General features: G+C 42.5%; 1 protein-coding gene across 5 annotated transcripts in view; it reads right to left on the bottom strand.

Annotated features, from left to right (window-relative positions):
- ERC2 (ELKS/RAB6-interacting/CAST family member 2) overlaps positions 1-17,043 on the bottom strand; it is a 216,994-nt gene that overhangs the window by 120,827 nt on the left and 79,124 nt on the right. For all 5 annotated transcript variants that reach the window (XR_008354815.1, XR_008354814.1, XR_008354813.1 and 2 more), the window contains one exon: positions 14,910-15,045. Coding sequence is in view for 1 of the 5 variants with exons in the window: in XM_053468703.1 (XP_053324678.1) it covers positions 14,910-15,045 (136 nt within the window). In the remaining 4 variants the exon portion in view is untranslated. The remainder of the gene's footprint in view (positions 1-14,909; positions 15,046-17,043) is intronic.

The following is a 17,043-nucleotide window of genomic DNA, read 5'->3' on the forward strand; positions in this document are numbered from 1 at the left end:
CCTCGCTGCATGGAAATCCAATAAAAACGGTTTATCGCAGGGACCCTCAACCCCTGTAAAACACCGCCTGGAAGTGTTAAATAAACACACTTAAGAATATGAGTTTTTCTATCGCGTTTTCTTTCCAAAAGAGTAGAGCGAGGTTTTAGGAAGCGGAGATAAGAGGCCTTCGCACGATGCCTCTCGCTGTCAGGAGTTTTATGTAGAATCTTTATTTGGACAGTTAACAAGACGGCGGGCTTCATCAGCCAGCTGGAACGCGCCGCGGCGGAGTCAGCGCTCACCCTCACTGAGAAACACAATGATGCGGCTCCCAGGTCTGTTAACCCCCTGATAGCTGGAGTGGGGGTGTTAAGCGCCCCTGGCCATGGCATTAATGGCGTATAGGAAAGTTTTTTTTATTACAGACATTTATTATGTCATAAGATCGACTAAACATCCTCACCAACCACTTCCAGCTCTTATTTATTTACAAACTTTTTGAAATTAATTTCAAGATTTTTATTTTGCTTCAGTTTAAGTGAATAAATGTCAATGCCTTCACTAAAGCATAGAATATGAAGAGATGAGAGTTTGACATGAAGGAAGTGATGTCATAGCAAACAGCTAGGAACAGTATTTTACAGGAAGTAGCACACTTAACTTCCACGGACAGGAAGTGACATCGGTTATGCTACTGGAAGTGACATCAGTTATGACAGAAGGTGACATCAATTATGACAGGAAGTGACATCAGTTATGTTCAACAGGAAGTGGCATGAAACCACACTTCCCGGGCGTAGGAAGGAGCGCACCTAAATACTACAATGTTGGTCATGGCCAACTTTCTGGATGTAGATTGCTTACAGACAGAGGAACAGGGCTGATTTCACAGCCATATCACACATCCCGGACACTTTAAGAGGAATAAACAACCCCTCCCAAGCAGGAAGTGACATCACAGCCATACGGCATCATTTGAGGCAGACTGTATTGTCATGACAGAATTATCATCCTTAAAGAGATGAGTTGAGTTAACGATGTAAGAAACGATGTAACACACAATTTGGAAACAATTAGAAAATGTCATGGTCCCAAAGGAAAAGTAACCACTGGATCCATTCAAAGGCTAAAAAATTGGGCTAAATTCCCTAAAAAACATCACTTTTAGTCTTAAAATAATTTAAATTAACATATCTTACGAAGAAAATGATTAAGAATCAAAAACATTTAAAACGCCAGCAAGTCCTCGAGGCTCGTTTTCTTCCGGTGGGTGCGAAGGCGTTTGGCTTTATGACGCGACGCGGTCCATAGCCCTGAAACGTCTTATTTACACGCAGCTAATTGCCCCTCACCCGGGGCAGCGATCGCCTGTGTTTAGATATTGCGCAATGAAACATTTGAACCTTTGCCGGCGCTCATGCAAATCCAGGCACTTTTGTAAGATTTTACAGCCGACTCCGGCAACCTTTGGCTGCGTCGCTCGTGAACTGCAAACCTCAGTAATCCTCTGTATACAAATACACAGAAATACAGCGAAAATAACCGACAGCGAGAGATCCGTCCAGGAGTGAGGGAGTCTCTGAGCCTCCGAACCGTCAGGATCTCCCCTAGAGGAGCAGGTCGTACAATTTATTTTAAGGCATCATTTATATAGCGTTTTTTTCCATAAAACATCAAAGTATTTCACATGTAGAATTGTATTTTTCCGTCTGCCACATCTGTGTCCTTTATGCCAGTGAGAACGTTACCCAGAACTCCAATATTAATTATTAGCCGATATTAATTAACGCTCTTCCTTGTACTGCAACTTTTCTGTAATAAAAAAACACCATATTTTCCACCTGATTTTTTGTTACTGTTTTTTGTTACCGTTTGCTCTCCCGGATCTGTCTTCCTTCTCTGCTGAATAACCCTTCCTTACAGTGACACCCTTTGGAAGGAGATGAAAATGGCCACGCGTCTTGTGATAAAAGGATCTCCCTTGTGGTTTCTGCGGCCTTCATAATCTCTGTGTGAGAGGGGGTTTTTTTAAATAGAAAAATTAACATTTTCTAGATGTATAAATTTTTACCCTTTTTACCCCAAAGTAGAGAATGCCATACGTATTGAATTTAAATATTCTATATTGTATTTTTTATTCCGTCGTATAACAGGGAGCCCATCGTCCTCTCGGCCAATCAGAATCCCTGTAGCAGCACTGCTCAATGGGCCGGTTAAAAAAGAGATCTGGCCCATGGACAGTATGGAGTTTCCGGCACTGCGTGTCCTCAGAAAGTGGAGCGCCAGGATATGACATCATATCCCGACGCTCAACGCTTTGGACGGCGGCGCGGGGGGGCAGATTGTCCGAATGTTTCCTCGTATGCATTAGTCAATCGAATAAAAAATCTGTTCCGTGCTTAAAAAACATATTTCACAGATGCATTGTGGGACATGAGGTGGACAACAAGAAAGGATGAGTTTGGGAAGCGAAGAGGTTATGGTAACCTCTTGCTCACCTGCTGGCCGTCTAATAAATCACGCTAAGCAGACCATGCATAATTTTGGCCCAGGTCAGACATTCCTGAGACTTTAACTCTCCAATATTTATCAGGCTTTATAACACGGGAACACGAGAACATGGGAACACGGGAACACGAGAACACGGGAACATGGGAACACGAGAACACGGGAACGCGGGCCTGCGATCCGATGATGCCACACGGCTGCCGCGAGATAAACACGAAGCAGACACGTTAAACATCCCGGCCAGGCGATTAAAACACGCAGTAAATCTGTATTCCGCTCTCTGTCTCCTTATCCTGACCCCGGACCCGGACGGATATCTGAAACATCGTAACCCTGAAAGGTTTTACAACAGTCATAGATTAATTGTTCGGAGCAAGAAGACCACCGGGTTTCCCTCCCTGGACGGCCAATAAAATTCAAGGTAAACATTTACGCTGGGCGGCAAATCCACGCAGACGTCTTCCTCGGCGGGTTCTAAACAACGCCGACTTTTACCGAGAGCGATTTGATGACAGATATCAATCATGATACATAGAAACATACTATGAAAATAAGGATATGTTTAAATCCTGTAAGTGCCACTTACACCATGCGTGCCCTGCTCAAAATCAACCCTCTTTGTACTTAACCTCCCTTGATCTGGTTCCTTTAATCTTTTTTTTTTTTCCTCCCCGACTGTCCTCTCCTTGGCCTTTTTTTTTTGTGTTAAGAGCTTACAGGGTGTGACAAAGCTTTTGTTGTTTGTAAAGTGCTCTGGAAAGCACGTTAATCAAAGGCATCGATGCTCTAATGGTGTTTGTATTGTATATTTCTACAAAATGACAAATGATGCAAATATCAAGTGATGGATCTTTTTCCTGACTATTTTTATAAATCCTGGGAAGCGACATCTACAATTATTCAACAAAGAAAAAAATGTAAATATTAAGGGATAAATATTTTCTATGCATCACAATTTTTTTATCCTGCAAGACAATTATAACTATTAGGTTTTTGGGGGGTTTTTTTGGATTTATTCTTATGTTCTACTCTGAATTTGGTTAAAATACACGCCAATAAATTTAAGATATATATTTTATTTATTTTAATGTGTATCCGTAGTGGGTATTTCTCTCTGCAAGTTTAAGAGTTTTTTGGAGTTTTTTAAACAAGATACAAAAAGTGATGTTGATAAATCCAGAAAAACTCGAATATGTTCCCGTTCGGATAATTACATTTATCTTTTTATATGTGGTATCTGGAAATCTGTGAAAATCAATAAAAATGCTCCATTTTATTGAGGGCAGAACAAAAAAACGATTTTTTTCAATCCCAGCAAAATTATGAATCAAATTTATACAAAAATACAAGTAAATATCGCAAACTAAAAATGTAAAATGTTACAATGTTTTACAGGTTACCGTAGCGTCGACGAGACCCTGTGATTCCAGGCTTTGCAATTTTGTTGCCACCTTGCAATTAAGTTTAAAAAATGACCCTCTGGAGGCACGTTGCCCGAATAATCAGGATGTGACATAACACATGACATCATAATTCAGCCTGGCCGATGCGAAAGCGATACGCATTTCCAACGAGCCGGTGAATCCTATAACCATAGAACATTTCTAAATGTCTTTTGTGTCGGGTGTTAACGACACCCCGGAGAAATTAAAGCAGCCATCGACGTGACACATTGTATCCAACCCTTCGTCCTAACCCAGGAAGCGGAGCGAGCGGCCGGGGATCTGGGGGCTGAAAACAATTAGCCAGTGTAATTCTGTGCCGAGTCTCTGTAGATAAAGCGCGTAGGGAAAGCAGAGCAAACCTTCGCTGGGGTTTAGGTAGTGACCTGTCAGCCTGGCCTCTCTGGTTAGTGTCAGCAGCACCGCGGCGTAGAAGGGGTGACTGAAGTGCGACTCTGATGTTGATCTTCGGAGAAGCGAATGCCTTGAATCACACACACATTTGCTGTTTCACCCACAGGGTCAAGTTTAGAGAGCGAGTGGGGCAACTGAAAGGGCTCATGCCAAACAAACCCATTTGTTACACTCGGGTTCCACCGCACCGAGTCACTTCCCGACAGCTCGTAATCCGTAATCCTGAAATTTAATTAAAGATCTTAAGATTCCGAAGCAGAAAACCCGATCCTCCTCTGGAAGCCGTCATTCTTATGGTTTGATATTCGCTGAAGCGCCGGTTGTGTAAGAAATTTTAGGGGAAGGAGGTTGGCCGATTGTAAAGAAGGCAGAAGTATAGTCTTCACTAGTTTTACGTTACAGAAAGAGTAGTAGATAAGTGGAATAACCTCCAAGCAGAAGTGGTAGAGGCAGACTAGACGGGGGCCGAATGGGGCCGATCTGCTGGCAAGTTCTTTGTCCTAGTTTGTAAATGTTTTCATTACTTTGTGACAAAACACAATCTGACTCCTTTTAGACAAACATTAGGCTGAGAATATATATAAATATATAAAAAATATATTATAGGAAGTTTAAGACAAGGCGTGAATATTCTGCGTTTCGTAGGACATTTTCTGCTCCATCCTCTCCGCGCGTTGAAGTCCGGTTGAGGAAAGTCACAAAGCGTTCGGCTATCGCTGTAATTATGGAAATGTAGGAATTTCTGTTATTATATGAATATTCCTATAAAGTGTATCTCGTTTAGCGCCGGAGCGCGTGGCTGCGGAGGTTGCGGAGACCTTGTTTTGCATTTTTTTCACGAATAAACTAAAATCGTTCATTTTCCGTGCAGGTGTGACAGCTGTCCTGCGGCTATACATCCGCGGCTAAACAATAACTCCCAGGACTGTCAGCCATCCCAGTTGTGGCTCATATAATGAGTTGATAAATTGGAACATTTGGGGGGTTCTAGAAACAACATGTAGCAATAAAAAATGGTTGCTACGGTGACGGTAATTCCGTCTCAATTTATTTCTTATTAAACACGCTTATTAAAAATAGAAAATTATTAGAAATATTTTCTGCTATTTGGCAAAAATAATTTCTTCTTATAATGAAATTTAAGGTAAATGCCAATCCGTGTATGACTCTCACACAACAAGAGAGCGCCGAACGGGGGCAACCAGACACCTAAATTTAAACATGTCTGAACAGTCTCTCAATGGCCCTTTATACACCGTGAGCCGTTAACTCACCCCTCTTACAGCAGCCGGGGGGGGATTAGTCAATATCGTTCCGTGTCGCGTTTCGCAACATCAAAGACAAATCCGTAGTGTAGTCCACCGTGACACACGTCCATCACGCTCAACCTCAGAGAGACCCAAACAAGCGAATGGCCAAAAACGGCAAGCCGATGGATTAAAATCCAGAAACTCCAAATATTTGAAAAGCTTTAGGAGCTAAGTCACCAGACCCCCGAAGTAAATGAGCAAAATAAATGTTTATGCTTTCAAAATAAACCCTGCTCGCAATCGACAATCGGAAAACTTCAGCCGACGCGTTTCGTGGATAACTATGCGCCGTTGTTCCACCTCCTAAAATTCCGTGATGGCGTAAAAATCCTAAATTTGAGTTTTCATTTTCGCAATTTTGAAGGTTTCGGGAAAAAATGGTCAATGCCACCGCAGAAGCAAGAGGGATCTATGTAATAGGTTTATAGAGCAGCTTATTGAGACCTTAGGCCCTCGTGATGGATGGAATGTTGAGATAATTATAATTCAGGCTCTACCATGGCTACAATCCCCTATAATATCACCTTTAAGATCAGGCCAAGACATTCCAGCCCGAATCAAGGTTTGTTTATGAAAGAATTTAGCAGCTTCTGATCTCATATTGCCTGGAAGACAACCAATTTCCATGTCTAAATATCAGCTTCTATCCCGTTCATAGAATGTGCCCGAAACATTGTTACCATCTCCCCAGATTGGATTCCTTCTCGCTCTCGCATTCATTAGGTAAACCTTGAAGGCTTCTGGATTAGGTGTAGCTCCAGAACGTAACAGAGCTCCGACTTTCAGTGCTAATCAGTGACAGACACCTACAAAAACACGGAAATTGTAAGTCAGTCTCCAGTAACGGGAGGAAACGCAATGCGTGGAACAACATTAGTCTTAGGGTTTTCAGGTCCGTGAGGGGAGCCAGTCACGAAAACATTTACAGTGAAAACAGAACAAGTTTGACCGGGTTGGATTTTCTGCCTATAAAACAAAAAATCAGCTTCCTCTAAAATTACCCAAAAGCCGTCTGCGAGGATCTGGATTGAGTCAGAACCACGTACTGTACAGAAAAAGGCTTTTTATTGGGATGCGTCACCTTAAAGTCACACAGAACATCTGCAGCCCAAGTTCTTTGCTTCTAGACGCATTGCCAGAGATTTTTAACCGCAGCGAGGGATGAGTTTTAATCACTTGGGGGAAGAGTGAATGGATCCATCCAGCATTTAGAACGGTCTTGTCCGTTTATGGCGTATATTGTCCAAATATTGCCCGTTTGCCACATTGTATTCCCCCCAAGGCGAGGTAACCACCCGACGCACTCATGGAATTAACATTTACTGAATAAGTCCTTAATTCAACAAAAGAACCAACAGAATCACGATGAGGAAAACTCCTGTGGCCAGATGATCCATTATCAGCAGAGCCTGTGGTCCAAGAGCACCAAGGCCTTCCCGTCATGGACCTCCCTCCCCCGGCGGGTGCTAACGCTGCCGCATCATGACGAGGAGCATTGGTATCCTCACCTGTCAGGATGATGGAGCGAGCATATAACTTTCTGGAGACACCTTTCTTTCCGGGACATTAAGCAACGACATGAATAAGCGGGGGGGGGGGGCAGCGCCAAAACCTGGCCTATTAAATACACTAATTAGACGCATTCACATCTCCAGTGAGCAGAATCTGTGTTTTTTGCTAATGACAGAGTCATTTGGGACCCGTAGTTGAAAATGGATCATTTAGCACATGGACACCCAAAGGCAGATGTAGGTTTAATGCCACTTTGCTTTAAAAACAGAGCCTTAGGAGTTATTGTGAAGGATGTGAGGCGGCGCTCTCTGCTTCTTTGTTTGGGGTAACAAGCTATTCATCACTAACAAAATGATTGATTGAAGTTAATTATCGGACCTCGATGCTGACCGGTTGTAGTCATGTCACGAAAAACCCTCATTTAGGGACAGCCCGGTACCCGAAGTCACAGAAAAGTGGGGGGGGGGGCATTTGGTTATAAAAGAATTGACATTTTACCGGCTTGGGATTTTGAGGTGGAACTCCAGAAAAACCACTTCTTACCCAAAAAGGGACAGCACTGAACAACCCAAAGGAGTGCTAAGAATTGTAATGGTTTCCGTGGGGTCAGTTGGAGCGCCGTTATAACGCAAACAACAGGACGTCGGTTCGGCAATCACTTTATAGGAATCGTTAAGAGGCGTTGGCTGCAGCTCGACCTTCCCTTCAGTCTCTTTGGAAGAGATTTTTGGAATTAGTTCTGGATTACCACGGATTATCATGTTTTGGGGGAGACGTAAATTTCCCGCACTCCGGTTTTCCGGCGGAATTTAAATCTCCACGTATCGGAGCGTTTGGGTCGGTGCCAGAGATGAGCGAGCGCTCATGCGAAGCATCATTCAACTCTTCAATCTGATCTTCATCAACGCGATTCCCGAATCCAAATGAGGAAATCGGGGGGAAAGTATAACAAAGTTCACAAAAAGTTTTAATAAATGTTTCTAAATAAATATTAAAAAAACACTAATGAAAAAAAAATCTTTGTTACAGTCAGAGATACTTTATCTCAACGGCCCACGTGGAGAGGTGGAAAATCTCCTTTCTCCGTCCAATAAACTTCTCTTCTTTGTGCTTTTCTAATAACTTCTCGTTAAATATGAAAATTATTTTCTAAAATGAATAATTAGGAAAACAAATAATAGCCAAAATATCAGGTTCATCCTTTATAATTCCTGATGAAACAAAATGAATAATAAAAAAAATAGATATTTCTCTCCATGTTCAGGACGGGGGTAAAAAAAAAAAAAACCTTTAACCCTTTGAAATCCAAATACAGTTCAAATGATCTCAGGAACAGCCTTGATTTTTACAGGAAACTTTGGGAAAAGAAAGCGTCCAAAAAACACAACATAGTTAACACTTTTAAGGACTTTTTATTTATTTTTTACATTCAAAATCAATATTAAAACCAAAACCCACCAAGCGCAGGCCGACTTTCCGTGCTTTTTATATTGAATGGAATCCTTTCTATCCCAAAAATCTAGAGCAAAGACACTAAAAATGTGAGCCGCGCAATATTGACTTTTGGATCGTTTGTGTTCACAGGCAACGTTAAAAAATGTCATAAGCGTTTAATATGAGCCAAAGCCGTCAAGTAACATTGTGGCAGCCGTATGTGATATTCACAGAGACGTGAGAACCGTATCGTGACACCGAGCGGCGAAGGAAAAAAACATTCCCTCTGATTAATACATATTTCTGGGATCTGGGTCTCAGAAACCATTCTCGATATCTTTCGCTGGACGTTTTAAGGATTCCCACCCTCTGGGAAAAAAAAGAAAGATATTCCAGTTAACGGCCGCGAGCGACACAAATCCAAATGGCCGCAAAGGCACAAAGTAGCAAAGTCCTCAAAAATGCAGTTTTCTGGACCATATTAATACATATGACCTATAAGGTCAGGAGGCGCTCCAATGAGTGATAAGCCCATTGGCTATTCTGGCTGGGGATGTCATCATGACTCACAGCGATGATGTCATGCATATTGTTATATTAAGTCATTCTAGGACAATGACATCATACTAAACATAGAATCTACTGTTAGTCGCCCGTTTCTCCTGCTGTAACGACTCAAACCTTAATCAGTCGTTGGTCTCATCTTAGATTCAGGAGCCGTATGTCTATCCCATGCGTGTTTAATCCCCTCACTGTATTACCCTCTACCACTTCTCCTGGGAGGCTGTTCCACTTATCTACAATCCTTACTGTCGCAGATGTTAGTTCTTCCCAGCAGGTATTAGCATTTCTGTTATTCTTTCACACAGCTTTTGCTGTTGGTGTCAGCGACCCCAGGAACGACTCCATTTATAACGGCTTCTTTTTAACCGCTGTTAATTAGAGGCGGTTAAGCTGAAGATGCCACGTAAGGTCACGCTGATTGAAGCTCCATTCTCCAGAAAGAAACACTTAACCTGTTCAGATCTGGAAGGGGGGCGCTTTACGCGCAGCTTTCACACCCCTCGGGCGCTCGGAGGGATAAAGACATCGTTAGAGGGAACGCAGACAGCCTAAACTTCTTAAATGGTCTTCTCTCAGCCGAAAAACTGAAATGCAAACAAAAAAACCACCGCAAGCCCACGGGCCGCTCCCTGCGTCGGTAATGAGACAGCCGGGCTGTGTGCTTCATCCCCAACCTGTCTAATTACATGCGACAGCGCAGCGGTAATGCAATGCGTGAGCATGAACTGCGTGCGCTCCGGCGGGGAGTCAGGGAGAGGGCAGCTTCGGGGAAACGCCGGGATTCTCACAATGGAAGCATTTTACGGAATGGAAGAGACATCATCGCGGAGCATCTCCCCGAGCGGCACCTGCGGCTCCTTATAACAAGCAGACCTTTCCTGACTTCAGCCAAACGCTCGCCCCGTCTACGCCTTAACCATAGGGGGGGCAGAGATCATCGAGAGACGCTCTTCTAGAACACTTATTAAAGTCTTCACATTAAACAAAGAATCAGCCAGCAGATCGGCCCCTTTCGGCCCCATCTAATCTCCCGTTTCTCCTGCTGAATAGGTTGTAGGTCTCGTCTTAGATTCAGGAGCCGTATGTCTATCCCATACGTGTTTAACCCCCTCACTGTATTACCCTCTACCACCTCTGCTGGGAGGCTGTTCCATTCTGTCTAAAGAATACTAATTGTTGTTGGAGCATTTAGCCAGAGACACCCGCGTCTTGGGATTTGTCCACTTTTTTTGCTGAATCTCTCTCTGTATTTATATAAATATTTGGGCCTCTTCTCCCTGACAGTTTTATTGTAAAGGCGTTGATTTGTATATAACGCTACGGGGTCCGCAACTAATTTCCTCGTACAAATCTTAGGAGGAAATCCCCCTGATCTCCAGACAGTGGATCCAAACCCCGCGTCTGACTTGGATTACGTCCCCCAGGAAGATTCAGTGCCTGGGAATTTTAGGCAACAGATCCTGAAACCTCTAATAACAAAAATATTTCAAACATGTGACATCGTTACGAGCGTCCGGAGGATCGGCCTTATGTAGAAGGCGATAGTTAAAATAAAAATAAAAAACATTTTCCTAATTCTCACAATTTCACCACCGGAATTGGGGGCTCCTGTGAAAAAGGTCAATCGTATGTATCAAGACTGTAATATGTAGTGAGCCCCAAATCCCTGATGCCCATCTTTCATCCTTTGATACCCCTCTCTCACCCCCTGTGTCCCTCTTTCCTCCCTTGACAACCCTCTCTCCCACCTCCTTCCCCTCTTTCCTCCCCTGGCATCCCTCTTTCTTCCCTTGATACCATTCTCTCCCTCTCGATTCCCCTTTTTCCTCTCTGACGCCCCTCTCACCCCCTGTGCCCCTTTTTCCTCCCTTGATACCCCCTCACACCACCTCATACCCCTCTTTCCTCCTGTTGTCCCTCTTTCTCCCTGTGCATTCTTTCCTCTCCTGATGCTCCTCTTTCCTCTCCTGATGCCCCTCTTTCCTCTCCTGATGCCCCTCTTTTTCTCCCCTGATGCCCCTCTTTTCTAGGAGGTCAGAATGTTTGCTGGGTATGAGGGGATCGCAGGGTTCTATGGCCCTTAAAGCCCCGATAATGTGTATAGAAATGGCCCCCTTTTGAAGTCTTCTCAAATGAAAGAGTTAAAGTTATTCTCATAAACAAATAATATTTAACTAAACAGATAATTATTCTGCTCATTATTTGTGGCTTTTTTATCCGAAATACTCTCTATTTAATCATGGATTTATATATAGTCCCATCGATTCAACAGCCTCCCCTTTTACTGAGTCACATGGTGCTCGAGCAGACACGGATTGGCTGAGCCCTGTCACATGATGATGGCGGTTTTGCTTTACAGGCAGCTCTGTTGTCATAGCAACACCTAAGCATACTCAATGCTGACTTAGATTTTTTTGCAAAATCAAGTAACTTGACCAATATATATATATCTTTTCTCGTCATTAATCATAAGATTTAAAGATCTAAACCGGGACCGTTAAATGCTAGCGGGGTTTGGGAAGCAGATCTCGGTGCGCTTGCTGTCTTTGGGTAATTTATCGCAAGCAGCGCGTCGTGCGATTGTGTTTGTCATGTAACAGGGAAGTTATTATGTGATTTGGTTGCGTGTTGAGAGCTCCTAAGCTACTTAGCACCTCATTTTCCTGTTTTTAATATTCTGTATGTAATATCGGGGAATATCCTCCCCGGCCGACTCGTCCTTAAATCAGGAATTTAAAGATCTTCTGCAAACACTAAATATTTCTCGTTTATGTTTCGGCTTTTTTTATTTTTGCAATTTAAAAAATAAAATCAGTAAAGAGAAAAACCTGCAGTTCTGCCTTAAATTATAACCGGTGGTAATACTTTGTGGCATCAGCTAAGCGGGCCCTCACATATTCTGTTTAGTTTGTGTGTTTTTGGGGAACTTCCAGATAAATGTATAGTTTACGGGATTTGTGAAAGTGAAAGCGTATAAAGCCCGGCTGTTTCTAGAACTTGTCTCGTTACGACGTAACGTTCAGACGGGGGGGGACGGAGCGCAATGCGGAGAGCAGAACTTATGGTTCACGTTTCCAATCACAACCCAAAGCAGATGATATCAATGCGCCATTCTACCCCCAGATTAACCCTATATTCATGTAATAAGAAACACGTGAGGGGACGGGCGGCCTCCATCGCTCGCAGAACGTGGATGTGAAATGTCGCCGCAATGCGGTCCCCGAGTATAGGCAACCTCACGAAGAAACATTGTTTCACCTTCACGCTTAGGGCCAATGTCTACGGCCCCTGGCCAACCAAGGGGGTCTTTTATATAAGTGTTATAGGGGTTCTTCACAGTGGTTCACGCTGTGCAAACACGATGAAGTCATGTGCTCAATGGGCCAGCGAAAGACCAAGAGGACCACCCTGGGTGACCATGCCGTATATATCAGTCTCGCCATTCTTCGCGTAGACATTTACTTACATTTTGGGGAATATTGTGTAAAATCTGAAAAATGAGAATTCAGCAAAAGTTATTCTTCTCTGACGAGATTCATTCACCCCCAAGAACTTGTCACACGCACCCTGAGAACCTGCCCACCCCGAGAATCAGTCCGTTCCCCCCGAGAATCCGTCCACTCCCCTCAACAATCTCCCCACTTACTCCGAGAACATACCCACTCGGCTCTAGAATCTGCCCGTTCCCCCTGAGACTTTGAGAATCTGCCAACTCCCCTCATCCTTACCCCCCCCAGGACCCTGAGATTGGGGTACAGACCCTAAAACGTGAAGATACACCCTAAAAATTCCCTGGCATTCCGATAATAATAAAAATGAAGATCAGAACTTTAAAATCAAGGCTGTGGTGGAGAGAAAAAAACATGGAGGGGATTCTGAACCGGTTCCTTCCTTCACGTTATAAAATCTTTCCATCTGGGTGTTCCTAAAGATTAACCCTGGCGGTGCCACTGGGGTATGCCGTTCACCCAACTGGCTAATCCTCCGGGTTACAATAACATGCGCAGGGTGCGGGGATATCATTCCCAGGCATTGTAAATCCGTGTGTCCGCTGCCACGATCGCGTCTGCTTCCTGAAAAATAATAATTAATCGGATAAAACGATTGTGTGTGGGCCACGGAACGTCACGCCAAACGGCATGCGCGTTACAATTTTCGATCCGACAAACTCTCTGGGAGCTGCAGAGATGAATATTTCGACGAGCCAAAACAATGGGCCAATATCTTGTCATTTGCGTAAAATATAACCCGAGCGGGGCAGCTTCTCTGTGTGTGGTTCACCTAAAACCGCAAGGCAGGGAGGTTTCTATAACCCGCGTTACTTCGCACAATACCTTTTTTTTAATACAAGAAACTATTAGGAGGTGTTATGTAACGAGAACGTCCTGAATCTGCCACTCAACACATAAAACGCTAAACAATCGTTTTCAAGCAGCGTCTCGCTAACGCGCTCCGAGTTCCTTCCCCAATTTATACCAGAATCGCTGTTTCCAATCAAAGCCAGGTTATTGGTGGTCCCAGACCTTCTGCGTCTGCTGAATCGGGGGGCTGTGGGGGCTTCATCCCACCTAGGACAGGATTAGCCTCCTTCCTGCGCATTTCCTTGTCATCAAAAATGTAGACGTGGCCACTGTCCAAAAAACACGCAACGTTAATGTTTACGCGGGAGGTGCGAGCTTCAAGGAACGCGCTAACACGCTGTTTGTTGGGGGTTCTTTAAGATAAAAATACTGTTCTTTAAAAATATTTAAAACAGGGAAATCGACCCCCACCCAAAAAATTCTGAAAAGACTCTTTTTATCATGAGAATTTTTACGTCCATCTGTAATTCATTTCAAATCATTTCAAATTATTCTGCAAAAAAAACCCCTCCATTCTCCCCACCCTGCTCCAGTTATGAATGCTTTGGATTTTTTTTTCTCTTAGGAAAAAGTCTTTGACCCCGTAAGCAAATATAGTTCCACCACGAGAGGCGTCCATGGTGCCATCTGTACGGACTCCATGAAACCATTTCAAAAGGTTGCAAAGAAGACCTTATTGTAGCCATGACGGAACGCGCGCGACTCAACATTCCGTGTGAACACGAAACATTTATTTTCCACCGACTTATCGACTTCCCGCTAGATACATTCAGAGACGCCGCTCTCCTTCTTCAACAGCCTCTTCGTGTCCCCATATTGAGGAATTTCTTAAACCCAACAAAAACTATCGAGGAAATTGTGAGGGCAACAAACGACAAGCAAGAAACTAACGTTCCAAACTAAAAATCATTCTCCAAAGACAAAAAATATTTCCCAACGCACATAAACCAACCAAACACTTGGCCCCTCTGAGGATTTTTTAAAATAGTAGCCGTCCTCCACTTCATGTAGATTTAAAAAATATTTATAAATTGTGACATTGGAAGCAAGCATGTAGTTCAAATATAATTCAATTCTAATATAATTCAATTCTAAGGTTCAATTTTTTGCCACAATGGCAAATTATACTTTGTAACAACTTTTTGTATCTTTTAGTCAATCAACTTTTTAACACAATGCGTGGAACAGACTGTCGCGCACATTCATTTACTGAACGATTACCAGATAATAAAGGGAGAGCTGTTGCTAAAAGACAAAATTAAATGCATTCATTTAAAATAATAATATTTTTTTTAATTACCAAATTATCAAAATATATATATAATATTTTTTTTCATTATGTGTCTTCCATCATTTTTCACTCCATAAAGCAATGGGCTGACCTGCATGTGCTGAGAGTTATCCGGGATGTTGTCATCTCTCCTCCGGGTGTCTTCCATAAGCTGCGCGTTTTTCTTCTTCTCGGCTTGTTGGTTGTACTTGACGTTGGACGCCTTCTTGTTCTGATCTTTCATGAGCCTAGAACCAAAAGTCACCGTCAAGATTCATTTCAAATCTTTGAAAACTTAGCAAACAACAAAAAAAACTTTAAACCCTATCAACTAACCCCCCCCCCATAACACATTAATACAGAAGCGAGCGGGTAAGTTAAAATAAAGTAAAATAAATAAATCGGGGGGGGGGGGATTACAAAAAATATTTCCTTTAAAGCTAAATAATACATGAATCATATATTAATATTTCTTAAACAAAAAACCATAAGCAGATTTTAGTGTTGACCATAAAAGTCGGGTAAAATACATCGATAAGGGCGATTTAAGTCTCTGCGTGGCGAACTCCAGTTAATTTGTTATTTTTGGAATATATTTTAAATATTTTAACAATTCTTGATTACTGTAATCCTTGATCTCTACGTAAATAACGTTAATTCAAGTCGTATCCCTCTTTCCTTTCTGACTACAAAAATATCTACTAATTTACCAAAGAATCAGCCGAATCGGCCAGCCTGTTGCTCGGCTGTGAATTCTCCATATTAGCCGCCCTTACCGAAAAGAAAAGAAAAAATCTCCCCTCTGCCAAATATGAAACAGATATTCACAAAGCTATTCAAGACTGTTTATAAAACTTGTTATATAAGCACATTTTGAAGTGAAATTCCCTTTTATGCCAAAATTGTAAATTTGACCTCCGATGAAAAGAAATATGTAAACTTACGCTGACGGCGAGCGCTGGAACACAGATTAATCTTACTCATGTGTTTATGATTTAAAGTAAAACGCAGCAAACGGTCTCATGCAATTTACAGATCCTATGAACCTTAGAATGGGCCGGCGTTTGCCAGATCTGATCGTGAACACAAGCTATACAATTTGTCTCTGACAATGACCAGTTCTTTCTGCAAACTTTTAAGAAGGAGGAAGCTGAGTGTATACACGTTCCTACAAGGAAAATATACACTCGACTTTAAACAGAAAATGCTCTGTGCATCTTAAAAGCACCGGTACGTAACCCCAATCACATCACCGGCCAGTTCAATCCCTGGTCAACCGGGTTGTTTTCTGCATTTGCCGCAGCGCGGTCTTTCCTGGAAACGTGCGGCAAATGGGGTGGATGATGAAAGATTTTTGGATGTCACCTGTTTATTTAAAGGGACTTCCTTCAAAGATGCAAAATTGTTCCCTACAGAATGCGACGGCTTCTAAAGCTGCGATGTATCCTGCATTTTGGTTATGAAACCTCCAAATAGAAATCCTCACCCCTCATCTGACCTCTGTGCTCCGTGATCGACCTCTGAAGAGGCTTTGCCATAATGTGACATCATGTGCCGCACTTGACACATTTTACATCATAAAATATGACGTCTCCTGAAAATGAATGATAATCACACATCTATCTATCCGTCTATCTATCTATTATCTATCTATCTATCTATTATCTATATATCCATCCATCTATCTATCTATCATCTATCCATCTATCTATCCATCCATTATCAATCTATCTATCTATCTATCTATCCATCTATCTATCTATCTATCTATCTATCTATCTATCTATCTATCTGTCTGTCTGTCTGTCTATCTATCTATCTATCTATCCATCTATCTATCCATCTATCCATCTATCTATCTATCTATCTATCTATCTATCTATCTATCCATCTATCTATCTTAATATTCCTCGCAGCTCATTCTAATGCATTAAATAGCCTCCTCCTTGCTGCCCCGTGCGTAGAACGCGTCAGTTATAGCGGTGACAAAGGCCAGTAACTGGAAGAGGTCCTCAGAGAAAAATAAATACAGATAAAAAGCAGACAATCGGAGAAAAAGCAGAATCCAGCAGCCGTAAGACAAACAGCCTCACCAAGTAAAATAAACAGAGCCTTTCCTATACCTTATTCTGCTGGAATTATCCTCAAATGCAGCAGATAAATAAGACAGATGGGGTTTTAGAGACACGGCTCTTTCTTCAAGTGCGTTCTTAAAACACTGAAAAAGTTCGTAACAGGAAAGCAGG

This window comes from Spea bombifrons, chromosome 6, assembly GCF_027358695.1.
Source record: "Spea bombifrons isolate aSpeBom1 chromosome 6, aSpeBom1.2.pri, whole genome shotgun sequence".
NCBI classification, from domain to species: Eukaryota; Metazoa; Chordata; class Amphibia; order Anura; family Pelobatidae; genus Spea; species Spea bombifrons.